We start from the raw sequence: 23,511 nt of genomic DNA, 5'->3' as shown, positions 1-23,511 counted from the left end.
GCAGCCACAGCGCCCCCTGCGGCCGGGAGGGGTCCCGGCGGATCCTCGCACTCGGGGCTCGGAGGGAGGGAGACCCAGACCCAGACCCAGACGAACTGAAAGAGCTGGAGCGAGACGAAGACAGAGAGGTGGAAATTCAGTCAGCCGCAGATGGACGGAGAGCGGGTGGATGGGGACACTTCGCTGCGACGGAGACAGGAGGGAGGGCGGGGGGTCGGTCTCTCCCCAAGCTGACCCGTCAACGGTTAGGTTCTAGGGTTCACCTGTGAGGCCATCCCAGGAATCAGATTGCGAGGCGAGACAGTCAAGGTCAGTAACAAGCAGGTCCCGACTGTGGGCAGGTGGGGTCCGTCCCGCTGGGGACTCTGAGTGCGGACCACCACTCGGAATTGTCCCGCGAGAAGGCCAGGTATCAGAGTCCTCTCCCTCACCGAGAGGGCACTTCTGGTCAACCCGGGATACCCATAAAGCTGATATTAACTGTCTGTTTTCGGACACACCTCTTATCAGGTTGAAGAAGTTCCCTCCTACTCCTGGTTTGCTGAGTTTTCATTGTGAGTGGATGTTATGTTTTGTAAATGCTATTTCTGTGTCAATACATACTATGTTGTGGTTTCAACAAATCAAGGGGGGGAGGCACAGATATTCATTCATAAGTATAAAACCCAGGGCAGAACTTTTTAAATACAACCCCAAAATCATAAATTATAAGAGATAAATTTGATTATATCAAAATTTAAATTGCCATATGGCAAAAAATTCCTTCGACGGGAGACTCTGAATTGTGAAACACATATGATGGAGAAAGGATATCTATAAAAAGAATACAAGATGAAAAAGTTCTGGAGATCTGTTGTACAATGATGGGAATATACTTAACACTACTGAACTGTCCTTTTAAAACTAAGAGGGTAAAATTTGATGTGCTTTCTTTACCACAATTAAAATTACAGGTTATTTTATGACCAATAAATACACTGAAAAGCTGCCCAACTTTTCTAGAAATCAGGGAATTGAAACCATAAAGAGGCACCATTTTCACTCCTCTCCCAAAACTAAGAATTCATTGACGTTTAACCAGATCAAGAGTTGCTGAGGGAAAATGATATTTTCAATTGCTCACAATGGGAGTATAATTGGTACACTCACTATGGAGAAATTTTTGGTAAAAAACATAGTAAAGTAAATATATAAATTACATAAGACTATACTAGTAAAATTAAAAGCCTGCATACAATTCAGGAAATTCATTTCTGGGTATACCTCTTTGAGAACCTCTAGCATAAGTGCATCAGGAGACGCATATATGTCCTTGCTGCACTATTGTTTGCAAAAAACAGGAAACATTTTAAGTGTCCATTAATAGTGGAATAGATAAATAAAGCTTTCTGGAATCCTATAATGTAATAAGGGAAAGTTCCACTGAGCGTCCAAAATGACACAGGCACAGGCTTAAAGGCATAAGTGGAAGGGAGCACCCTGTGGAAATCTCGGGGTCACGTCTGACAGCCCAGTTACTCACCTACCACCAGGCACAGGAGGTCCAGAGGGTCGGAGGTCAGAGTACTGGTGAGCAGTGACTTTCTAGGTGACATGTTCCAAACACCGCTCCTCTGGAGAGGGAGAGTTGGGGTGCTCTCCCCTTACCCCAAGCCCAGGTTAGGAAGGGGCTGGTGGAGTCTGCTAGAGGACTCGGTCACGGTCACGGGCTGGAGTTGGGGTTCGCAGTGTCCAGCTCCACAGGGAGCCTGGGGACAGCTCTGCAGGGGGCCAGGGGCCAGGCTGATCTTCACTACCGGAGCTGGTGGGGACGAAAGGCCTGTGAGTGTTTCCTGGGGCCACACAGGTGAGGGACATTTGGGAGCAATGTCAGGCTCTGCCCGAGAGGATGAGTCATGGACCCCAACAGAGAGGGACCACGGAAAGCCAGGAGGAAAATGTGCTCCCAGGTCACGGGAGCAGTCACAGGTCCCCAGTGGAGGCCTCAGAGGCCTCCCCGAAACGCCCCGGGGGGATTCCAAACACTCGCCAGTCCAGAGAGAGCAAGTCCATCCCACTGCGCTTCTCACCTGCTAAGAACTTTCTTATTCTCCTTTCCCCTCCTCCCTCCCTCCTCCTCCCCACTCCAAACGCAAGGACTGAGCACCGCGGGGAAGGAGACAGGAAGCACCACGTCCCAACTCCAGGGGCGGAAGGGGTGGAAATCAATGTCAGAGAACTGACTCTGTATCATGGGAGACTGCGCATTGTTTTCCCCAATCATTGTGAAATATGTAAATATATGTAAAGAGCTGTCTGAATTCAACACGTCTACTTAGAAAATGGGCAAAAGACATGAACAGACTTTTACTGGAGAGGATATACAGATGGAATATAGGCACTTGAAAAAATGTCAACATTATTACCATCAGGGAAACACAAATTAAAATCACAATGAATTGTCACCACACACCTATCAGCATGACCAAGATAAAAAACGGTGAGAACACCAAATGCTGGTGAGGATGCAGAAAAACTGACCGCTCATACATTGCAGGTAGGAATGTAACCGGTACAGCCGCTCTGGGAAACAGCTTGGCAGATTCTTACCGGGGGCCCAGGTATTTGGTCAAACATCAGTCTGGGTGTGTCCGTGAGGGCGTTTGTACATGAGATTAATGCTGGAGGGAAGAGGCAGTTTCCAGGCCATGAGGACACATCAAGCGGCCCTGTGAATAGACCCACGTGACAAGGAATCGAAGCCTCCTGCCGACAGCCAATGAGGAACTGAGTCCTCTCGTCAACAGCCGTGGAGTGTGCAGAGCTTAGACTGGTTCCTCCTGCCCCAGGCAAACCTTGAGATGACCGCAGCCCCGATGACATTTGATCTAACTTCACGTGAGCCCCGGAACCAGAATCACAGAGCTAAGCCACCCCCATGTTCCTGAATCCGGGTCTTGGAGTGTTTTTGTCATGCGGCAACATCTGACTAATACAGAGTCCTCCTGCCATCGGTCCTGACACACTGGCCCTAGAATCAACCAAGACTCTGGACCACTGTGGGAAAGCACAAGAAAGACCAATTCCAGGAGGAGAGAGAAGTCCAGAGAAAGAAAAAGCTTAGGAAGCTGATGTCGGCATGGATGGGAGGGGATGGCTAAAGGAAACACAGGAAGGACAAGTGAGCAGTGAGGGCAGGAAGCTGAAATAAAAGTTGAAGTTCAAAGGCCTTAAACAGATGTGGAATTTGGAGGGAAGGTGGCGAGGTCATCTTGGTCCCACGCTGCGGGGGATGTGAAAGTGATCTCAACTGAAAAGCAGGCGATGAACCCTAGTCCTTGCTCGGTAAGCCTCAGCTTGCCCCTGGGCTTCATCTTCTGCCTCATCTACAAGCCAGGTACAGACTTTGTATCTCAAAGGGAAACCAGTGACCTTGCATGTTGGTACCAATGACGGCTGGTGTCTTTTTACAAAGGAAGGATGGTTATGGCGTAAGGGGCGTGTGTACAGTGGAACAGGACTAGCGGCTCTGTGCTGAATCAGAACCGGCAGCGTGTGTGTGAGTGGACGTGTGAAGAAGATTATGAATTACATGTCACCATTAGTAAGAGGGTGCAAAGGGTGAAGAAGCAGAGGAGACCCTTTCCGCCTAGGCCAGGGCCACTCTGCTCTGTCCTTCCCACTCTCCCCTCGCCCAGGCCCCTGCTCTCCACTGTGAACTTGATCTCCTGGCCGCGGGTGAGGACTGTCTTCTGAAGGTCGCCAGAGAAAGAAGGCTGAGATCACCTACACAGGAACAGTGGTCGGACCGCTGGCCGACTCTCAACAGCCGTAAGGAAGCCGAAGACAGTGCAACGACACGTGACGGTCAGCCCTGATCTTGTCCCAGCCAAACTGTTCACGGAAAGACGAAAGCTGAGTTTACTCCTAAGAGACCCTCACCGGAGAAAATTATAAATACATACTTTAGAGAAAAGAAAAACGATTCCAGGTATGAGGTCTGAGATACAAGAAGAAAAACTGAACGAAGAAATTGTAAGATATGGAAGCCAATCTAAACTTATCGGCCATGCAATATAATATTAATGTCTAATTTATTAAGTTATTTAAAAGACAATGAAAATACTGGTTCACGATCACATATGAGGAGTGGGGTGATCGCAGTAACGTGTTTGTGTAAGTTGGGAAGAGGATCAAGATATTGACTAACTTAGACTTAAAATTTGCATGTAGCAATTCCTAGGGCATCACTTTAAAGGTTGTGGTTTTGCCGGGCTGAAGGCGGTCAGGGAATGTGGGCTCCATGCTAGTCGTCTTGGCAGACAGGCATCAGTGTTAGTAATTTATTTGCTGATTCTTTTAGATTCCCTACGTATATGATCATATCATCTAAAAAACTTAAACATTTTCTTTTCTCCTTTCCAATTCTTACATCTTTTCTTTCTTTTTTTTTACCTTATTGTACTGGTCAGGACCTCCAGTATAATGCTGAATAAAGGTGTTGACAGTAGCTGTCTTGTCTCATTCTGATTTCAAATGAAAAGCTGTCAACATTTCACCATTGACTACACGTTGCAGACTATACTTTTTGAAAATGGTCTTTATCAAGTGAAGAAATTTTCTATACAACAAAATTTTCTCAACAACAAAAAAACAAACAATCCAAATAACAAATGGGCAGAAGATGTGAATAGGTATTTCTCCAAAGAGGAAATACAGGTGGCCAATAGACATATGAAAAGATGCTCAAGGTCACTAATCATCAGAGAAATGCAAATTAAAACCACAATGACCTATCACTTCACACCTGTCAGAATGGTATCGTTAATAAATCAAAAAACAAGTGTTGGTGAGGATGCAGAGAAAAGGGAACCCTCATACACTGTTAGTGGGATTATAAATGGGTACAGCCGCTATGGAAAACAGTCTGGAGGTTCCTCCAAAAAATTTAAATGGATCTATCTTTTGACCCAGCAACTTCACTACTGGGTATTTTCTAAAGAAAACCGAAACACTAATTCCTAAAGATCTATGCACCCTTATTTTCATGGCAGCACAATTTACAATAGCCAAAATATGGAAGCAACCTAAGTGCCCATCAACAGAAGATTGGATAAAGAAGTTATGGTTCATATATACAATGAAATATTATTCAGCCATAATAAAAATGAAATCCTATCATTTGCAACTACATGGATGGACCTAGAGGTTATTATTCTCAGTGAAATAAGTCAGACAAAGATAAATACCATATGATTTCACTTATATGAGGAATCTAAGGAATAAAAAGAACAAACTAATAGCAAACACTCACAAATACAGAGGACCGTCTGTGACTGCCAGAGGGGAGGGGATTTGGGGACTGGGTGGAAGGGCTGAATGGTTAAAGAAGTACAAATTAGTAATTGGTAGGTGGTCACGGGGATGGGGAGCACGGCATAGAGAATGTAGTTAGCATTAATATATTGGCTAGGCGCAAAACCAGAGGAGAGAAAGGGCAATTAGGGGGATCGTTTTATAAAGTAAATAAATGTCTAACCAATGTACTACTGTATACTTGAAACCAATAATAAAATAAAATGCTTAAAGAAATTTTTTCTACTTCTAGTTGCTAATAAAAGTTTATTAATGGATAGATTTGGAATTTTATGAAAACCCCCTTTTTTGCATTTATTGAGAAAATCATATGATCTTTCTCAAGATTATTAGCGTGGTAAATTAAATTTATTGCTTTTTGTAAAATGAAACACACTTTGGATTCCAGATACAAATCCAACTTGATCATAAAGTTCTATCATTTTTATGTATTTGTGGATTCAGTTGGACCATAATCTATTTAATTTCTGTACCTATGCTATGAGGTTGGCCTGTATATTTTTAATACTATCCCCGTTGGGATTTGGTACCAAGGCTGAGCTAGCCTCACAACAGTAGCTGCACGATGCAAACATCTTTTCTCATCTTCGATTTTGATGTAAAACGTTACTATTCCTTTATGAGCTATAACTCACCGGTGAAACCATCTTATCCGAATTTTTTATTAAAAAGTTTCAAATAACTGTTTTAATAAAATAACTAAAACTTAGAAGACTCTTCGGCTTTTCTGTTTTTCCTGTCAGCTTTGGTAAGCTGTGGTATTTAAGCTCCTGCGCAATTTCAGCATAGTGCAGTGATAAACTCTTCAGACTCGGGACGTGACGCATAGGCTGAAATCCTGGATCTCACCTGCTGACCTCGTGCAGTGTACAACTCTCGGCCGCAGGTCTGACATGTGTAAGACGAGCCTGATAAGAGAAAGGAGCGCAGTGATAGCGTCTAGCTGTGGATTAAACAAACATTTTGAAAGCACACAGAATAGTGCCTGCCACATGCTAAGTTCTTTGTACATGTTAAGTAGATTTAATTTTTGTATGTTATTTTTCGTAATGTTCTCTAATTATTATTTTAAATTCTAAAGAATCTGAAATTTTTCTTTTTGATTCCAGATATTGGTTATTTTTTCTGCTCTTATTTTCTTATCAGTTTCACCAGAGGTTAATTAGTCATGTTTTTCTTTTCAAAGACCACTTTTGGTTTTGTTAATCTTCTGCGTTTGTTTTCTATTTTATTAATTTCTGCTCTTTTTCCTTCTTCTCTCATAGTGTTCTTTTATCCACTTTCTTTCTAATCTCTTGAGATGGATTCTCGTTTTCATTCTTTTTTTCCAGCATGGTGCTTAAAGCTCTAAGTATTTCTCTAAACGCTGATGTAGCACCCATCTACAGATGAGTGGACCCGGACGGCGCTGTGCTAAAAGGAAGAACCCAACCCCCCCCTTGCCACCCCCAAAAAAGGCAAATCGTTTATGTTATTACTTATACGTAAATATTTTTTTAAGAAGTCAAACTCAGAAAGAGAGAATAAATTGGCGGTGGCCAGGGCCTGGGGGAGGTGGAAATGAGATGCCGGTCAAAGGCTACAAACTTTCAGTTAGAACGTAAGTTCTGGGGATGGTGGCTGCAGTTAACATTCTACTGTTACATTTGAAAGTTGCTATGAGAAAAGATCCTAATATGTGAGGTGACAGATGTGTTAATTAACTTGATTGTGGTGATCAGTTCACCATGTGCATCGCATTCTCACATTGTACACTTTAACTGTCACGATTTTATGTTAATTATACCTCAATAAAGCTGTGCTGTGGGAAACTAAACAAAAAATTCTAAATTACTTATTTTTTTTCTATTAACGAGAAAGGTATATAAAAACTTCCCACTCTAAGTCTAGATTCATTTACTTCTCTTTGTTACTCTATCAAGTTTTTACCTTACATTATTTTGAAGCTATATTACTGGAGGCATAAAAATTAGGAATTCTTATAGCTTCCTGGTAAATTAAGCCTTTTATTATGAAGCAGTCTTTGTATCTACAGTAATATTTTGTCTTAAAGTCCAGTTTGTCTGATAATAAGATCCACACGTTTTTTTTGTTAATGTTCCTCAAGTTATATTCTTTTATTTTCAATCTTTCTGTATTGCCAAGTTTTCGATGTGTCTTTTGTAAACAGAATATAGTTGCTTGGTTATCTTAACCCACTATGACAATCTCTGCCTTTTAACCTGAGGCATTTATTTACTTTTAATGTATTTGCTCATGTGTTTGCATTCAATTCTACCACCCTATTTAGTGCTTTTAATTTCTATCACTTCTGTGTTTCTCTCCTTCTTTCTTTTTTTTGTCTGATTGAGATTTTTATAATGCCATTATTTCTCCCCTGCTAGTCTGAAAAAGATAACTGCTATTTCTTCTATTTTAGGGGTTATACTAGCAACTCTCTATGTGTAGTTATTTCTCAAAGCCTGTGGTTAACCAATAACTTCACCCTCCTCCCGGCTAATACTTAAAACACTTTAACTCCGTTTACTGCCCTCACAATTCATGTGTGGCTTTTGTTTTTACATTATTCCATAAATTATTTTAACCCCATTTTTGTCGTTTTATACAGTCAATGCTCACTTATATTCATTCGGATATTTGTTATTTCTTTGCCTCTTTCTCGAACCTCCTCCGTCTCTATCCTTCCGCCTAGATCATTTCCGGGCTGCTTAGAATACATCCTGCAGAATTTCCTTGAATGAGTGCATGCCTGATGCTGACGAACTCTTTCAGTTTTTGTCTGAAATTGTCTTTATTCTACCTTCGCTCGTGAAGAGTATTTTACCTGAGTACAGAATTTTACGTTAACGCAGGATTTCAGTACACACGGCCCCACACTGCTGTCCGGCGTCCACGGCTGCCCTTGAGAACTCACTTGTTCTCCCCCGAACTCCAGTGAAAGTAAAATGCCTTTTTCCCACGATGCTTTTAAGAGTTCCTTGGTGTCTCTGGTTTTCTGCAACATTCCTACATAGGTACGGCCTTGATTTGTTTATCATGTTTGAGATTCGTTGGAGTTCTTGAATGTAAACATCGATGCCCTTCGTTAGTTGTGAAACAGCCTCAGCCACTGTCTCCTCAGATACACGTGGACTTCCTTCTCTCTCATTTCCCTTCTGGACTCCACTTAAATGTACATTAGACTTTTTCACTGAATCTTCTGTATTTGCCACACTTTTGTCTCTCCGTGCATCGTGATGGATAAATGACCATTTCTTTCCACTGTTCTAATTCACTGATGTTCTCTTTGAATCTATTAACTGAGTAGAACACAGACATATGCAGTGAGTTTTTAATTTTTGTTATTTTTAGATAAAAACTTTCTGTGTTGCTTTTTCCCCCCATATCTTAGTTATATTTAATTCCGGTTCCATACTGAAATTTTCGAGCCTGGTTTTCATCTCCTTGGACTCAGCAAGCATTGTTATTTTAGCGTTTCTGGCAGTTGCCATATAAAAAGCCCCTGTGTTTAGTTCTGTGGTCTCTTGTTTTTATTGATTTTCATGATGGTTTTTTGCTTCCCTGGGTATATAGTTATCACTGACTATGTTCTGAACATTGGATTCAAAACTTATTTGTAGACTCAATTTGAGGCGGGGTGGGGATGATAATATCGTCCTTCACTTGTTTTGCTTTGTTTTTTCAAGTATCTGTGGGGCTTTAGCAGTCAAGATCCCTCAACGAAATTTCAAGGCTTGAGTTTTGGAGGCCGTTCGGATGACACGAAGACCTGCCACAAATTCTTGTAGCAGCCGTTTTTCCTCTACTCGCCCTCACTCCGCAGGATCCCAGCCCAAAGCCAGAGAGCTTTAGCAGCGTCCCTGCTCTAGAAGGGCCCAGATCTCTGACGTTTATCCGGCCCCGCCCCCGTCCCGAGAGGCTCCAGAAAATTCCACTTAATCTCTCATTTGCCTTTTCTGGACTGAAAAACACGCTCCGCTGTGATGCTTTCGCTCTTTGTTTCCCACCCTTTCCAAACCTCCACCCAGCATTTCCTGTCTAACGAGCGAGCACTTCGATCCTTCCCATGAAATGCTTTTAATATTTTCCAGCCTTTTTATTTGTCCTCCCAGGAAAGATTGTTTCAAATTACCTCACTGATTAAGGAACGTGGGGACTCCTCTGCGGGATCCTTTTTCCACTTATATGTCTTAAATATATTTTTTTGAATTTTGAAAAGTTATTATATAAAGTAGGGTCTACTTCGAAGCATTTTCACCAAGGAAAATAATGACCCAGAGAAAAAAAAGAAAAAGTGGCAGAAGGGAGGGAGAAGGGGGAGGCGAGCGGTCCGAGTCTGCGGTAGAGGCGGCCGCCCCGAGAAACCCCCAGGGAGAGGACAGAGCCTCTGCTTTTGACGTGGTCCTCAAATCCTTAGTCACCTCTGGGAAGCAGGAAGACGTATATCCATACTTCACAAGTGGCAGCAGCAAGAACAGAGACAGCCCCCTTTCTGGAAGTTACCATGAGGTTGAGGAAATGAGACATTAAGAGAGAGAAAGTCAAGTCCCCACACAGGGCACAAAGGGCAAGAATCCCTGGCAGCGGTGCGGGGGGCCGGGCTGCATCAGCCTCTGCGGTTCAACACAACGGGCACAAAGGGCAAGAATCCCTGGCAGCGGTGGGGGAGGGGGGGCGGGCTGCATCAGCCTCTGCGGTTCAACACAAACCCGGGTAGCTACTGTCTGGACGATGGTCAGAGGAGGGTTCTAGGGGCTAGTCCTATTCTAAACCCTAAATTTTTATCACAAGACAAAGCACCTCAATTTAATGGTGAAATGTGGAAGGAAGAGGCAGAAATTTCAACACCTGCTTCAGAAAGTGTCAAAGAGGTAAGGGGCACCCGGATTCGAGCCAGGGACCGCTTGATCTGTAGTCAAATGCTCTACCCTTGAGCTACACCCCTGCTTGCACGTGATCTTTCATTAGCATCTTTCACCTATGGCGCTGCGCCCAGGACATTTACAGGTCTATACATCACTGTTCTTTTTTCCGCGTGTCCCAGGAGGTGGCGAGCCTTCTCATTATCATCCGCTCTCCTTTCTACCTCTCTCTAACCTTAACTAGTCTCCACTCCAGCCCGCCTCTTCCTCAGGCTGTGGTCATGGTACCAGCCTTTACCCCGGAAAAGCCATCAGAGTCTATACTAGGGTTCTACTGAGCCAGCACAGTCATCAGGACCCGAGTGGTTGGTTCTAGGTCTTTAGTGAACCTCACACTCAGCACTGGCGGAGCCTCCTCCCTAGCCCAAGGCCTCGAGGAGGGTGGCCTTGTTTCACTCCTTCATTCATTCACTCAACAAACACGGAGTATGTGAGGTGCCAGGCCTTGTCGTCTATCCATACAAATAAAACATTGTCCCTGTTCCTCAAACAGTCTCAGTCCAAACAGGAGACAAACCATGAACCAAAGTATTTCCACAAGAGTGGCAGAAGCCCAGAGAGAACTGTTGGAGCAGCGAATAAGAGCTACCCTGCCTGGAGAGTCAGGAGGGGCTTCCTGGAGGAGATGGACAAAGGAGTTTGCCAGAAGAAGCTGGAGACGATTTTAGGCCAAAGGAGGAATAAAGACAAAGATAAGTGTGTGTCTGGAGCTCAGGAAGGCATCAGACTGATGTCACATAGGTGTGCTCATCAATCCAGGAAACGTTTTGGAAGTCTGGACCCCTGCGAATGCAAGGGGTAAGTCTTAGCCATTGTCACTGGGGGAAGATCTGTGACACACAGAACGGCTATGCATGACCTCAGATAACCCTCATGACCATGCCTCTTGTCTAATTCTAACATAGGCCAGCACCAGGGAGCATCAGAGCACGTGTCCTAGGACACAGCACAATTTGTGGAGTGAGGCATCAAGGACCAATATGGGCCATGAGAGCAATCATTTGCCTCTTCCTTAATACTACACAGATGAAAAGAACTTTGGCAAGGGGGCACCCGGATTTGAACCGGGGACCTCTTGATCTGCAGTCAAATGCTCTACCCCTGAGCTATACCCCCACACCTACTTGTAAAGCCTTAATTACACCTCTTGAACTATGCACCTGACTGCTGTTTCTGGACTCTAATGACCCAGCTCCCCAGAGCAGGCAGCCAGCCCTATGACGTCCTAGCTCTCACTGTCATCACGAAGTCACTCAGCCACCTACAAACAACTACTGAGCAGCTTCTAGATGCCAAATTCACCCTTTGTCCTCCTTCCATTTTCTCTTCCTCTCTCTCTGGCTCCATTCACCTCCTCCGCCCCCATTCCATCTGCCCTGCAGTGGGCGGTCACTAGTATTCCCAGCGTAACAGAACCCTGGCCCCCTCCACCCTCCTGCATGGGCCTCTGAGGAGCAGAGAGGTCTCTGCACTGATGGAAGAGCAGGTCTGGGACAAAGAGCTTGGCCAGGATGCCACCCTCTGGGACACTGATGACCCCTTTCTCCCTTTCCACCGCGTGCTTCATCCACTCAACCTGACAACTACTGTGGAAGAATAAGGTGGACCAGCTCGATTCCTCTCAAGGAGAAAACTGATTCGGGAGGGGTGGAGCAGCAGGACAGCTTCCTCGTGAGCCCCTGAGGCCGCTCTGTGTGAGCAGCGAGACTGGGGAGGCAGCCAGGAAGGGGACTGTCCTCTGATCTGAGAGCCTGGGCGCTGGTGTGGGACGGAGCCTGGCAGTGCCCCGCTCCACATTGACAGAAGAGCCAAAAGAGGCTTCGCGCGCTCTCTCCACCCTTCCCAGTGCTCTCCGCAGCTCAGCTCCTCTCCCCATAGAAGCAGTCCCCCCGAAAGTCTATCTGCTCACGGGGCTCTGGGGAGCAGCTCTGAGTCCAGAAACACGGAGGTGGCTCCTGGATCCCAGGGGCTGGGTTACTCAGCCCTCAAAGTGAACGCACACTTCCGGTGTCCTCTTAAGCTCTGGTTTTCAAACGGGCACCGCATCAGAATCCCCCAGATGCGCGTGTTAAAACTGCGACCCCAGGCCCCACCCAGGCCTACCGAAGCAGCCTGCCCGTGGGAGCACCCAGTCTAAGGGGCAGCCTTGCACCACATGTCTGGGGGCCACCGGTCTGCAGCGGTGGGTACAAAAGCAGCTCCCAGGGTGAGGCCTGGGGGAGGGGGAGGCGGAGCGGTCTTCTGATGAGGCTGGGAGCCTGAGGGTGGAGTGCAAGAAAGTCACTAACAGTTATTATTTGAAAACGACGAAGACCACAGGGCCGACTCCAAGTCCCCTGAAGACTTCATTCCTCAACCCCCAGAGCTCGCTTGAGCACCGCCCTAGGGCAAATCCCGGATCCACGGCAGAGCTGAGCCAGGGTTGGGGGCGCCAGGCCCAGGGGCACCTTGGCCTGATCCCCATCTCCCTGGGAGCTGCTACAGCCCTGGGACCATGGAACTTGCCACAGCATCTAAACGACCGAGTCCTGCTGCCCTGTCTTAGGGGCCCGGCCCGGTGGCCCCTGGCTCCCTGCACCACGGAGAAGCCCCTCCCCAGGCTCCTGAAGCAGCAGCTCTGAGAGACAGAGGGAAGGCACTAGAGCCCGCAGGTGCCCTCGCTGCTGCTGCTTCTTCCTGCCACACCTGGGTCCCTGGATTGTGCCCGACCCTTGCAGGAGTCTTAAAAACCTTACTTTTAGCATCAGTCTGACATGCCAGCCTCTCAGTACCCTGCTCAACACCCACCTTCTTCCCAGCTCTGAGTTCACTGCGACTTAATTTACCTACTCAAAGAACCTGCTTCAAAGGTGAGCTTTTCTCCCCAAGTAAAATGTCTGAGTCTAGAAAGCAAGGGAAAGGAGTGTTGGTGTGATCCTTTGTTTCCGAGGGAACAGGGCTCCAAGGTGCCCGCCCATCCCCTGCCCAAACAGAGAAGTCTCGCTTTGCCCTGTGTTCCAGCTTCCCAGCTGTCATTCACATACAGGGTTCCTTACCTTAAAAAAAAAGGTTTGAAAACTGCGCATCTGATCCAGTTTTGCTATTATTTGAAAGATAAAGAAGATAGAACTCCTATTTGGCTCATCATTCATTTAATATCACTATTTATTATCTGCATTTGTGCCAGGCACGGTGTTAGGTGCTGGGGACATTCGAGAAAGACTCGATCCCTTCCTGAAAGGATGCTAAAGCCTAAAAGACAGAAAAGCAGGGATTGAAGTGCAGAGGATTTGAGAGCAAGTGTGGAGGGATGTGGGGACAGATCTGAGTCAGGGACAGTCTCAGGAGGAGGTCATCCTCCAGCCCATGTCTGCTGTCAGGATTCCATAGGCTCCACAACAGCTTTCTCAGTCTCAGATCCTGGGAGCTCACCTGTCTGCCCTCTGCCCTTCCCCCAAGCTCCCAGAGTGGTCGCAGGCCACAGTGATTCCTCCAACGGGACATTCAACATGGGGAGCATTCCCTGGGCATCAGAACACCTTGGTCTGGCCCTATCGGTCAGCTGTACAACGTCGAGTGGCTCACTCCACCTTCCTCTGCTTTTGCTTTACCACCTGGGAACTCCTGGCACCAGACAGCCCTTCCCCAGGGAAGGTAAGAGGCCAGGCCTGCCCCGAGCCGGAGGGGACAGGGTCCCAGGGATCTCGGCCCACTCTGCATTGGGTAGGCTTGGCTGCCCCTTGACTCCCTTCTGCACAGGGATCTGGAGCTCTGGCTTGGTGGTGACACAGTCCGGAGAGAGAACAGGCCTGGTCTGCCCAAGGGGCTCGCCTCTGCAGGGCTTAAAGGGAGAGGGTGCCTGCCAGGGGTTTCGAGAAGGGAACATTCCCCTTTGAGATATGGGGAACAGGGCCCCCATGCTCCCACACTGGCAGTGCAGGTGATGAGCCAGGTGGAAGGCTCCCATCCTGCTGGCCTCACAGGGCAGGACGTGGAAACCAGGAAAGACAGGAAGAACCCACAGTGACCTAGCCCAGCCACCTCATTTGACAGATGGGGAAACTGAAGCCCAGAAGTACAGGTTACCGCACCAATGTGAGTCACAGCCACATCAGTCACACGTCGAAGTCAGCTCTCAGGTTGGTTCACCGTCCACTCTGCAGCACAGGCCTCCTCCTGCCTCTCTTCCCCTGCCTCCCCTAAGGCCGGCATCCCCCCCTCACCCCACTGCCTCACAGCACGCTGGAAAGGGGACTTCATGGCCAGGCAAAGGGAAGTAAAGCACTTTGTTCTGGGCCTCGGCCACCCAAGGAAGGAAGAGTGGACAAAAAGCCAACTGCGTATCTGCTCCAAGCAGTGGGAGAATTCAGGTGAGCGAGCTAGGGCAGCATGGGAGCGGGGTAGGTGCAAACATCTAGATTTAACTCTGTTTACACACGTGTGCATGCACACGCATATACACTTGCTCTTTATCCACAGTCCAAAGAACTTCACATGCCAGACTGGACTTCATTTTCTGGTCCCAGGGCACCCTTAAAAGTAGGCAACACTCAGTACAGCTCAGTGAGCCCTAGGGGTACGAATGTAAATTAAGGAAGGTCCCAGCTCACCAGAAATAAACAGGCTGGCAGGTGAGAGATGTGTGAGGAAGAACTGCCTCTGGTGCCATGGGAAGGACAGGATGGCTAGCAACAGAGGCCAGCTTAGTCTCCATGAGACCCTGGGAAAGCCGGTTAACCTCCCTGAATTTAATTTCACAGCACCTAAAGACAAGAATTAAGGATACCTTCTATCTGCCTGAAGACACAAGGTTGACCAAATGATCTCAAATTGCTTCTGGCTCTCAGATCTAGGAGGATCATTTGATTCAATAAAGGAATAAAATCCAGGACTCTGGATTGGAAGTCCCCAGGGACCAGCTCTTACCCAGGGAACTGGTGTCTTGTGGTTCCCCTCCATGATGGCCTTGCAGAGCACCTTCTGCCAGTCTTCCAGGCTCTGAGAAATACATGGCTACATCTTCAGCAGTCATGGGCACCTAGAAGTACAGGTCACCCATGCCAATGTGAGTTACAGCCATTTCAGAGACCAGCTGGAGCCAGCTCAGTCTCTTCTCTCCCCTTCACCAAATCAGATGGCATTGCTGATCAAACCACTAGGCAAATGCAAAAGCATCTCCATTACATTTGCTTCAGACAAAGTACAGGAACCAGTGGCTAAAAGGCTTCGGGGTCAGGGCTCCTGGGTTCTTGTCCCCTCTCCTAGGTACACACACATCTGTGATTTTCCCCACTTTGGCCGGTCCTCATCTTCAGAGGTCGCTCTGTAGTAACAGACACAACCACACCCCTCCCAACCAACCCTACTCCATCTGCCACAAAGATGTCTCTGCTCTGTCGCACATCTCTTCCACCTTTTTCAAGCCCTTTAAAGTCAACTGGTTACTGTCATTAGGAGCCAAGATGTCAGGCTCTGGCAGCCAGGAGCCCTCTCTCCATTGAGTCTATGGCCCCTGCTGAATCCAAGCAGGACCTTCCACCCACACCCAGTTCATGTACCTTGAGGGTCTCCGCCATGCTGCCGGGGGACAGCTGCAAGACCCAGAGTTCTTATTTTTCAGCAGGTTCTCCATGTTCTCCAGCCGCCTCTGCAGCAGCGTCCCCAGCACGGCCCACTTGCGCTCCGGCTGGTTCCCGAACTCCAGGGTCGTCTTCTCACAGTTGGCCAGCTTTTCTCAGGTGTCTGCGTCCGCCTCTCCAAGTGTGAAGTTGGACATCCTGGGACTCTATCTTCTCTGAACAGCAGCCAAGATGGCCAGAAGGTAGATCTCTACAGACTAGCCCTGGGCCTCTCGTTGGAAGTCAGTCCCCATATGCCATTCCTGTGACTAGACACAAGGAGGTAAGTCAGCCACCAGGAGAGGGGCCCAGGGCCATTCCCAGCTACAGGAAGGTCAGGATCCTCTGGAATAGGGGGAAACTTCTTCCAGGTGCCAAAAGGCCTCACTAGTCAGACCCCCAAACAGACACCACGTGGCAGACTGTCAAAGACAGCAGCCACTGGAATGGGTCATTTTCATGGAGGACCAAAATAGAAATCACACCTGTAAATTTTGCCTCTACAAAACCCTATCTTTCCTTGTTCTCTTCCGAGCACAATTTAGGTTGCTACCTGAATCTCTACTTCCTGAGTTGCAACTCTTTTTGCTCAAATAAATGTTTTGGTCATTATCGCCTGAATGTCTTCTTGGGTTAAGGGACCCTCACAGCCAGGGGCAAGGCTGCTCAACAGGAGGAAGCTCAAGGGCTAAACTGGAGTGAACATAAAACCTCCCCAGACACTTGCCCTGGTCTCAGCCAGGAAAAGAGGGTGACAATGAGGGTGATGGCCTCCCTGAGATGGTCGGTTTGCGTGGGGGAGGCGGGCTGAAGGACAGGTCCGGGAAGGGGAGCCCTGGAGTGTCTCCGGAATGAGGGCATTCACAGTCCAGCCCCCCGCACACCCCGACCTCCAAAGCTGTGTCCACTGAACGTCAGGGCTGACGGACACCTCGGTTAGGTCCGTTGACGAGCACACTGGGGCCAAGAAAAGAGAAGGGACTTTATCTCGTGACCTCAGACAGTTCCCCTCAGACCCTTGGGCCTCAAGCGTCCCTGTCCTCAAATCTCCACCCAGACCGAGCCCTCCAAGTCCAGCATGGGTGGAACCAGAACACCCTCCCTGAGGGTCGCCCTTACCCATAGCTGCCTTGTCCACGGTCCTGCGCTGATTGGCCCGGAGTCGCCGCCGCCGTCGCGCGGCCTCACGCAGACAGGTCCCTGGACTCTCACAGGTTCTCGCTCGGCCGTTGGGTCCGGCTGGTCCGAGCGCGCTGGGGAGGCGCGGACAGAGAAGGTGAAAGTGCGGCCTGGCAACTCCTGAGCTGGCGACCCCGGCCCCGAACTGGGCCCCGCCCCGCAGCCCGGAGCCGGCTCCTCATTGGCCAGCCCTGGAAAGCCCCGCCCCCACCCCGTGTGCATCGAGTTCCCGCGGCCCGGAGCCAGCGCCCCATTGGCCGAGCCGGAGGCCCCGCCCCTGCAGCGTGCTGCGCGAGCGACCCGCAGGTATGAGCACCCCGCGCCCCAGCAGTGCTCATTCGTGAATGCGCCCCGGTCCCTGGGCCTAGTGCGGAGCAGCCCACCGCGTAGTCAGCCAAGCGTGTGCTGTGTGCTCGCTACCAACTGGAGAGCAGGAACCAGGTCACGTGCACATACTCATCGAGTCCAACATATTTATTAAGTCCCCATGGGGACAAGGAACTGTCACCATCACAGTTAAGGGCCTTTATCACCAAGACCCCACCGTTCTTTGTTTTACAAAATGAGAAAGCCAAGACCCAGAGCTAGAAGTGAGCCTAAGGCCATACCAGGCTCCAGCTTCCCTGGTTCCCCCCGCCCCACTCTGCTCATGACCACGCAGCCTCCCTTGACTCATTTCAAGAGAAAAGAACTTTCTTTGAACACCTAATGCTTTGGAAGAAGAAAAGGGGGATGCCAGTGCCTTGCAATTACTCCTGGTTTTGCTTCTGTTGGAGTACCTGTATGGACACAGGGCATTTAGCATCAGCAAAACAGGTCTAGGAACTCTTCGCCCTGAGGCATCCCCAGGAAACAGAGGCCAGCTCTTGCAACTGAGGGTTAAGCTCTGAGCAGCTACACTTGCACCACATCCTGTATGAGCGTTTGCTGACAGCCCAGCCCTGACTTGCAGGGCCCCTGGAAAGGGTTGGGGCTGCCAGAGCAGACAAGCAGAATCCACAGCAGGAAAGGGTAGTACCGCTCCTTCTCAAGCCCAGGGGAGCTTGGCTGTCATTGATGTGTATACTCACTCGTGCCCCAGAGATGATGGCAATGTTACCATCTGTCCCCAACTCTTCATGATTTGGGGAGAGGTGTGTGGGTCGGAGGAGGCAACGGGAAGTGGCACAGCTAGGGGCTCAGGCACCTGGATGCAGGCCTAAACACATAGTGCCAGACAAATAAGACAATCAGAATGACTGAGGACCCATCACTCCAGCTTCAAAATCACTCTACTCGAGGGCCGATCTATAGGCAGCACCCAATGGTTTAATTTAAGAGGAACAAAGAGCCAGGTGTTGTCAAGACTTCCCCCATGAGGTCTGATACTATATCCGGGACTTTCACAGTTTGAATCTCATTGCTTTGGTAAGCATTTCTTTCACTGAAATACAAAGGGTTCCTGAGGGATGGAGCCCAATAGGAACGTTACCTCACTCTGCACCCCAGGATCTTACGCTCACTCCAGAAAATAAAGGTCCTTCCTGAGGGATTCTAACTGGGAGAAAAGAGCTGGAGATCCACATGGAAGAGAAAAGGAGCCCTGAACTTGAAAGGAAGGACAGAACCAGGCTTCTAATCTATCCTGCTGCCTCTTAAATCTATTGTGACCGTGACTACACTAAGATGAGGTAGGAAGCGCTGGGGTCATTACCCCCTTTGACAAATGAAGAAAGTGAGGCTGGAGGTGGTTAAAAGATGTACCCACATCTCCTGGCCTAACTCTGTCAGAGCCCCAAGTTCTTGGAGACTGCCCCTTCACACGGCAAATCAGGCCCAGAGGCCCAAGTCCAGGCTGGCTGTCCAGGATCCTCCTCTCTAAAGGCGCTTCCTGGGCTCGCTTCCTGAGGCCCCTGTTGCAGTGACGTATGAGGTCCACTCTGTGGAGCATGCACATCCATGAACCGTGCCCTTGGCGGAAGTGTCATCCACTCTGGGCTTCAGTTCACTTTCCCCTTCTCCACTGATAACCAAAGTCAATCATGGATGTGAATACCCACTGGGAGAAGGACTGGAATCACTGGGCCAAGGCACACACCTGGTTTCCAGAGCAGCAGCCAAGGCATCCTCATCAATACGCAGGCAAGTCTGGACAGCCCCTCTGCTGTCCCCAAACACAAGCAGGTGGCGGAATAATTCCTGCCTCTCCGGAGCACTTGGTCCCCTTACAACCACACACAACACTTAAAAAAGCACTACAAAAGCTCCAGGGTGGTGGGGTGGCGGTGGTTTCAAAATAACGTAGAAAACTCAAATTTCCAGTGCCTATTCGTCAGGCTGTTTCTCATGTTGCAGCAAGCACCAAACTTCTCTTACAAAACCAAAGCCCTAGGGTCTCCCTGTTTCTATCACACCTAATGGGAGAACCACAGTCTCTGGGCCACATGTCTGTCCCTGGGACCCGCCAAAGGCCCCCACCAAAAACTTGGCATCCCTAAGCCTTAAGGGATCCTTTATAAGTCAGGAATGTAGAAAAGGCAGCAGAGGGACAAACTGAGGAAACAAGAAATTGAGGCATCCATCACACTCATACACTCTGTCACCAAAAAGGTTGCTGCTTCCCATTTGAATGGGGGGAAAAAAAAATATCACCTCTCCAAAGCCATCCCAGAATAAGGAACGAGCGTCAGGCCCCGCAGGTGGAGAGGTCCTGCCGGGGCGCCCCCCACAGGCTCCTGGCCTTGTCAGCCTTCCGCGGTGTGGCTCGGCCAGGGTCCGGGTGGGCTGCCCGGGCGGGCGGAAGAAGCAGGAAAGTGCGGGCCCGCCTGGCCTCGGGTGTGAGTCTGCATGTGGATAGCCAGGTGGTGGTTCCGGTTGAAGGTCCGGCCGCACTGGGGGCACTGGTAGGGCCGCTCACCAGTGTGGATGCGCTGGTGCCGGAAGAGGTCCGAGGGCCGGCGGAAGGCCTTGCCGCAGTAGGGACAGGCGGGCCAGCCCTGGCTGTTGCCTGTGTGCAGGCGCTGGTGCAGCAGCAGGCTCTTCCGCTGCTGGAAGAAGCGCAGGCACTCGCTGCAGTGGTACACCTTGGTGGCCGCTGGCCTCCGCCCGACGAAGGAACGGCCTGCCAGGGAGCGGTGGCCCTCCGGCTCCTCTGGGAGCCAGCGGATGACAGGGCCGGGCACCACCACCTCCCCCGGCTCCAACGTGGAGTGGGCCTCCCCCCAGCCGGTGGGCGAGCTGCCCCGGGCGCCCCTGTGCTCCTCCTCCACGTGGGTCCGCTGGTGGATGGTCAGGTTAATCTTCAGGCGGAAGCTCTGTCCGCAGTCAGGGCAGGGGAAGGTCCGCTCTCGCCGGCGAGGGAGGATGCGAGGCGGCTCCCCCACCGCTCCTGCGGGCCGAGGGTCCCCTGCTCGTACCCTTGCCACTCCCTGGGCATGAAGCCGGCGGGGACCCCCAGTCCTTCTCTTGGGCCCCTTGGGGGTTCTGCTCTTGGTCTGGCTGGGGGACTCCCCCAGGAGGAGCTGCTCCTGCGACGACTCGTCCTCAGACTGCGCTTCTGTCTTGATGACCACACCACCACCACCGCCTGCCAGAGGAATTTCCAGTGACTTCAGGTGGGCCGCAGCCACCCACCCCCAGGGCCCTTGCCCCAGTCCTGCCCTCCAGGCCCAGCTCCACAGACACCCGCCCCACTCCTGCCTCGGCTCAATCCTTTCTCCTCCAGTGCCCGTAGCCGGGAACAGCGGTCCTGCTTGCCTGGCCCCACCAAAGAGGCACTGCCTCCATCCAGTCTGTCTGCTGTCACAGGGCCTGTAGGCTGAGCTAAGGACATCAGGAGAGAGGAGAAAAAGCTGCAAAACGAGGAGCCAGGGAGCCAGGAGATCAGGGGTCAGACCAGTGGGAAACACACAAGTGGGAAAATAAAGGGGAGACAAGAGGCAGAGACCCTGAGATCCACTGGCCACACAGGCCTCCCAGGAGTTGACAACTTGAGTTCTGATCTATGAATGACAATGGGCCTTGTGGGCCCTGCCTGCCTCCAGACTAGGCGAGAGGCCTCAGGCCTGGAGGTTGTGGGTGACTTAGTCATGTTCAGAGCCACTCATCCACACTAACGAATCCACACTGAGCATCCGCCACTGCCTGGCACCATGCTCTCAGGTGACACACAGGAGGCACGGGGACCTGAGCTTTCTGGCTGGGCCTCAGTGTGGATCACACTTGACTCTGAGACAAGACTGAGGCAAAGGAGCTGCCAGGACAGAGCAGTGAAAAGTCAAGGTTGACGCAGTGACGGGTGGTCTTGGCAGCAGGTGCCAGGGGGTCCCTAACGCTGGAAGAGAAGGTCCTGGCCACACCCTGCTTAGAACACTGAAGCCTTCCAAACCCTCGAGTGCTGTTCAGCCCGGTCTCCTGCCACTCTCTCCTCTGACCGCCTCCAGCCCCCGGTGGCCTCAGCTGCTAGACCACAAGGTCTGCTGAAAGGGTGACCGCGAACCTCGCCCTCCACACACTAAAAATGAAAATCTTCAGCCTTTTATGAGCAACTGCCAAGGTCTAAGACCAGAGTAATTTCTGTTCTTGCTGAAGCCTGAACTGAAACCAGGAGCTGGGAGGCTGCGGCCCTTCACTGGGGGACCTCCAGGGACAGTGGGACAGTGCCTGATGGCAGGACCTTGGGTCCTCTGCTCCCTGCAGCTCACTCATACCCTCACAAATGAGTCACTACAGGACTTTATTTCTAGGTGAGAAATGACTCATGGTTATTAATTTAGTTCTACAGCTACAGAAGCAATTGAAGACGATAGGAATCATCTAAACTTTGGGGTGAAACACTGTGGCAGGTAATGGGCTGCATGGTATTCCTGAATTTAAGGATCAGTGAAGGTCTCAGGATCCATCCTTCGTGAAGGCCAAGGCCCCCAGGTCCCTCATCTGGAGACCACCTGCAGCTTGGCCCCCACGTCATGATCCCATGATGAACCCGAATCTCACTTTTGTCTCCCGCCGAAGCAAGTACCAGACAGAACCAGGTGAGAGCTGGATCCCTTTCTCCTGGGACAGAAAACCTGCCCCAAGGCCATAACGGGCAATAATTGCTTTCCTTTTCCTGCTCATCAGAGTGTCAGCCAGGTTTACAGAAAATACACAGACTAAGTGGGAACTAAATATAAATAGCAGGCCGCCACACACAAACTGTGAGACACTGCGGGATGTGAGCTGGGACCACTTTGCGGGGTGGCCATGAGGCCTGTCACCAGGCCACAAACCTGGTGGCATGTAGCTTATCTCCAAGCAGCAGCTTTCCAGTCAGGCCTGGTCACGGTGAGGGAAGACCAAGGCCACAGAGGATCGGGGTTCCCAGAACCCCAGGGCAATAACTCCTGGGGGGTGACGGAGGGACCCGTCAGGAGGTAACCCTTCACAAGGTCCCATCATGCCAACCCTCGGCCTACTCCCAAAGGGACCCCAGGATTCTCTGAGGCTCCGCTGTGGCAACAGGGCCGCCTCCCTTCACTCACCTGGCCCCATGCTGGGCTGGATGTCCTTGAGGGGAGAGGCTGGTGACTCCCTCTCTGAAACTTCCTCTTCCTCTTTAACAGAGGACAAAACGCTGGTGCTGGCCAGGGGCCCTGCGGGAGAGAATCCCCTAAGGGCCTTTCCTGACACCAGGCTCCTTCAGGGTGACACAGCCACCCCCAGCAGGCTCTGGATACACTCAAGCATTTGCCAGGAAAAGGGAGCCCCAGGGCTCTGTCCGGAGGACTACAGGTACCCACTCCGTAGGCTGCTTCAAAGGTGACAGAACAGCTGTGAAGGCCCATGTGAGCCAGTGCCAATGACTGGTCCCTCAGCATCTGAGGGTCACCCTGCAGAGCCTCAAAAGGACAGAGGGTTTGGGGAGGCCCCTGGGCTGCAGCACCAGGTCTGCAACACAGCAGGGACAGTAAGAGAGTCTTATCCCATGTTATACACTATCTGGGAAGGAGGGACACAGCGAAGGGAGGAGGTGTCACCTCCAACCTCAGGAAGACCATACTCAGTGGGGAAGATGCAGAGAAATAACAAGAGAGAAGGTACCCAGAGAATGGAAAGTCAGGCTAGCAGGAAGGCGGAGACGCGGAAGCCAGGCCAGCAAGGGGCAGTTTGGGGACAGAAACAAGGCCCCCGATTATCTGCCAAACGCCAGACTAATGCCTTCTGAATTATACTCCATATTTGTGAAAAATGGACAGGAGTTTCCTTTAAACAGAAGCAGACAAAGAACATTTGAAGGGTGACGGAAGCCCCAGAGCCCCTCACAGGCCTTCATGGAGATGACAGCAGGCTAGGCATATGACACATATCTCCCTGTCACAGTAACCAATGTGAGAAGCTCAAGATCCACCCTGTGTGCCTGTCCCCTCACTGTAGCTGGACTGGTGCGCCCGGTCCCCAACATACGCAAGGAACCCACACCTTCGCTCAGACCACTCTCT

General features: G+C 50.2%; 2 protein-coding genes and 2 non-coding genes across 9 annotated transcripts in view; all 4 read right to left on the bottom strand.

The window, feature by feature from the left end:
* The window catches only part of ZNF786 (zinc finger protein 786), a 30,961-nt gene extending 13,755 nt beyond the window's left edge, over positions 1-17,206 (bottom strand). For both annotated transcript variants that reach the window (XR_003042775.1, XM_015596193.2), the window contains exons 1-3: positions 16,994-17,206; positions 15,815-16,143; positions 15,183-15,294 (exon numbers count right to left, since the gene is read on the bottom strand). Coding sequence is in view for 1 of the 2 variants with exons in the window: in XM_015596193.2 (XP_015451679.1) it covers positions 15,183-15,215 (33 nt within the window). In the remaining variant the exon portion in view is untranslated. The remainder of the gene's footprint in view (positions 1-15,182; positions 15,295-15,814; positions 16,144-16,993) is intronic.
* On the bottom strand, positions 10,229-10,300 carry TRNAC-ACA. Its single transcript has one exon. It is a non-coding gene; the product is annotated as a tRNA-Cys (tRNA).
* TRNAC-GCA lies at positions 11,322-11,393 on the bottom strand. The gene has a single exon. It is a non-coding gene; the product is annotated as a tRNA-Cys (tRNA).
* A 306-nt stretch (positions 17,207-17,512) lies between the features above and the next one.
* Positions 17,513-23,511, bottom strand: part of ZNF783 (zinc finger family member 783) — a 28,248-nt gene continuing 22,249 nt past the window's right edge. For 3 of the 5 annotated variants that reach the window (XM_025038992.1, XM_025038990.1, XM_025038993.1), the window contains exons 6-8: positions 22,555-22,665; positions 20,732-20,854; positions 17,513-20,618 (exon numbers count right to left, since the gene is read on the bottom strand). In XM_025038992.1, coding sequence (XP_024894760.1) covers positions 19,777-20,618; positions 20,732-20,854; positions 22,555-22,665 — 1,076 coding nt within the window. In that variant the 3' untranslated portion in view covers positions 17,513-19,776. The remainder of the gene's footprint in view (positions 20,619-20,731; positions 20,855-22,554; positions 22,666-23,511) is intronic. The other 2 variants (XM_025038994.1, XM_025038995.1) reach the window with 2 other exon arrangements.

This window comes from Pteropus alecto, unplaced genomic scaffold, assembly GCF_000325575.1.
Source record: "Pteropus alecto unplaced genomic scaffold, ASM32557v1 scaffold48, whole genome shotgun sequence".
Classification (NCBI taxonomy): domain Eukaryota; kingdom Metazoa; phylum Chordata; class Mammalia; order Chiroptera; family Pteropodidae; genus Pteropus; species Pteropus alecto.
This window is presented reverse-complemented; position numbering and strand designations above follow the sequence as displayed.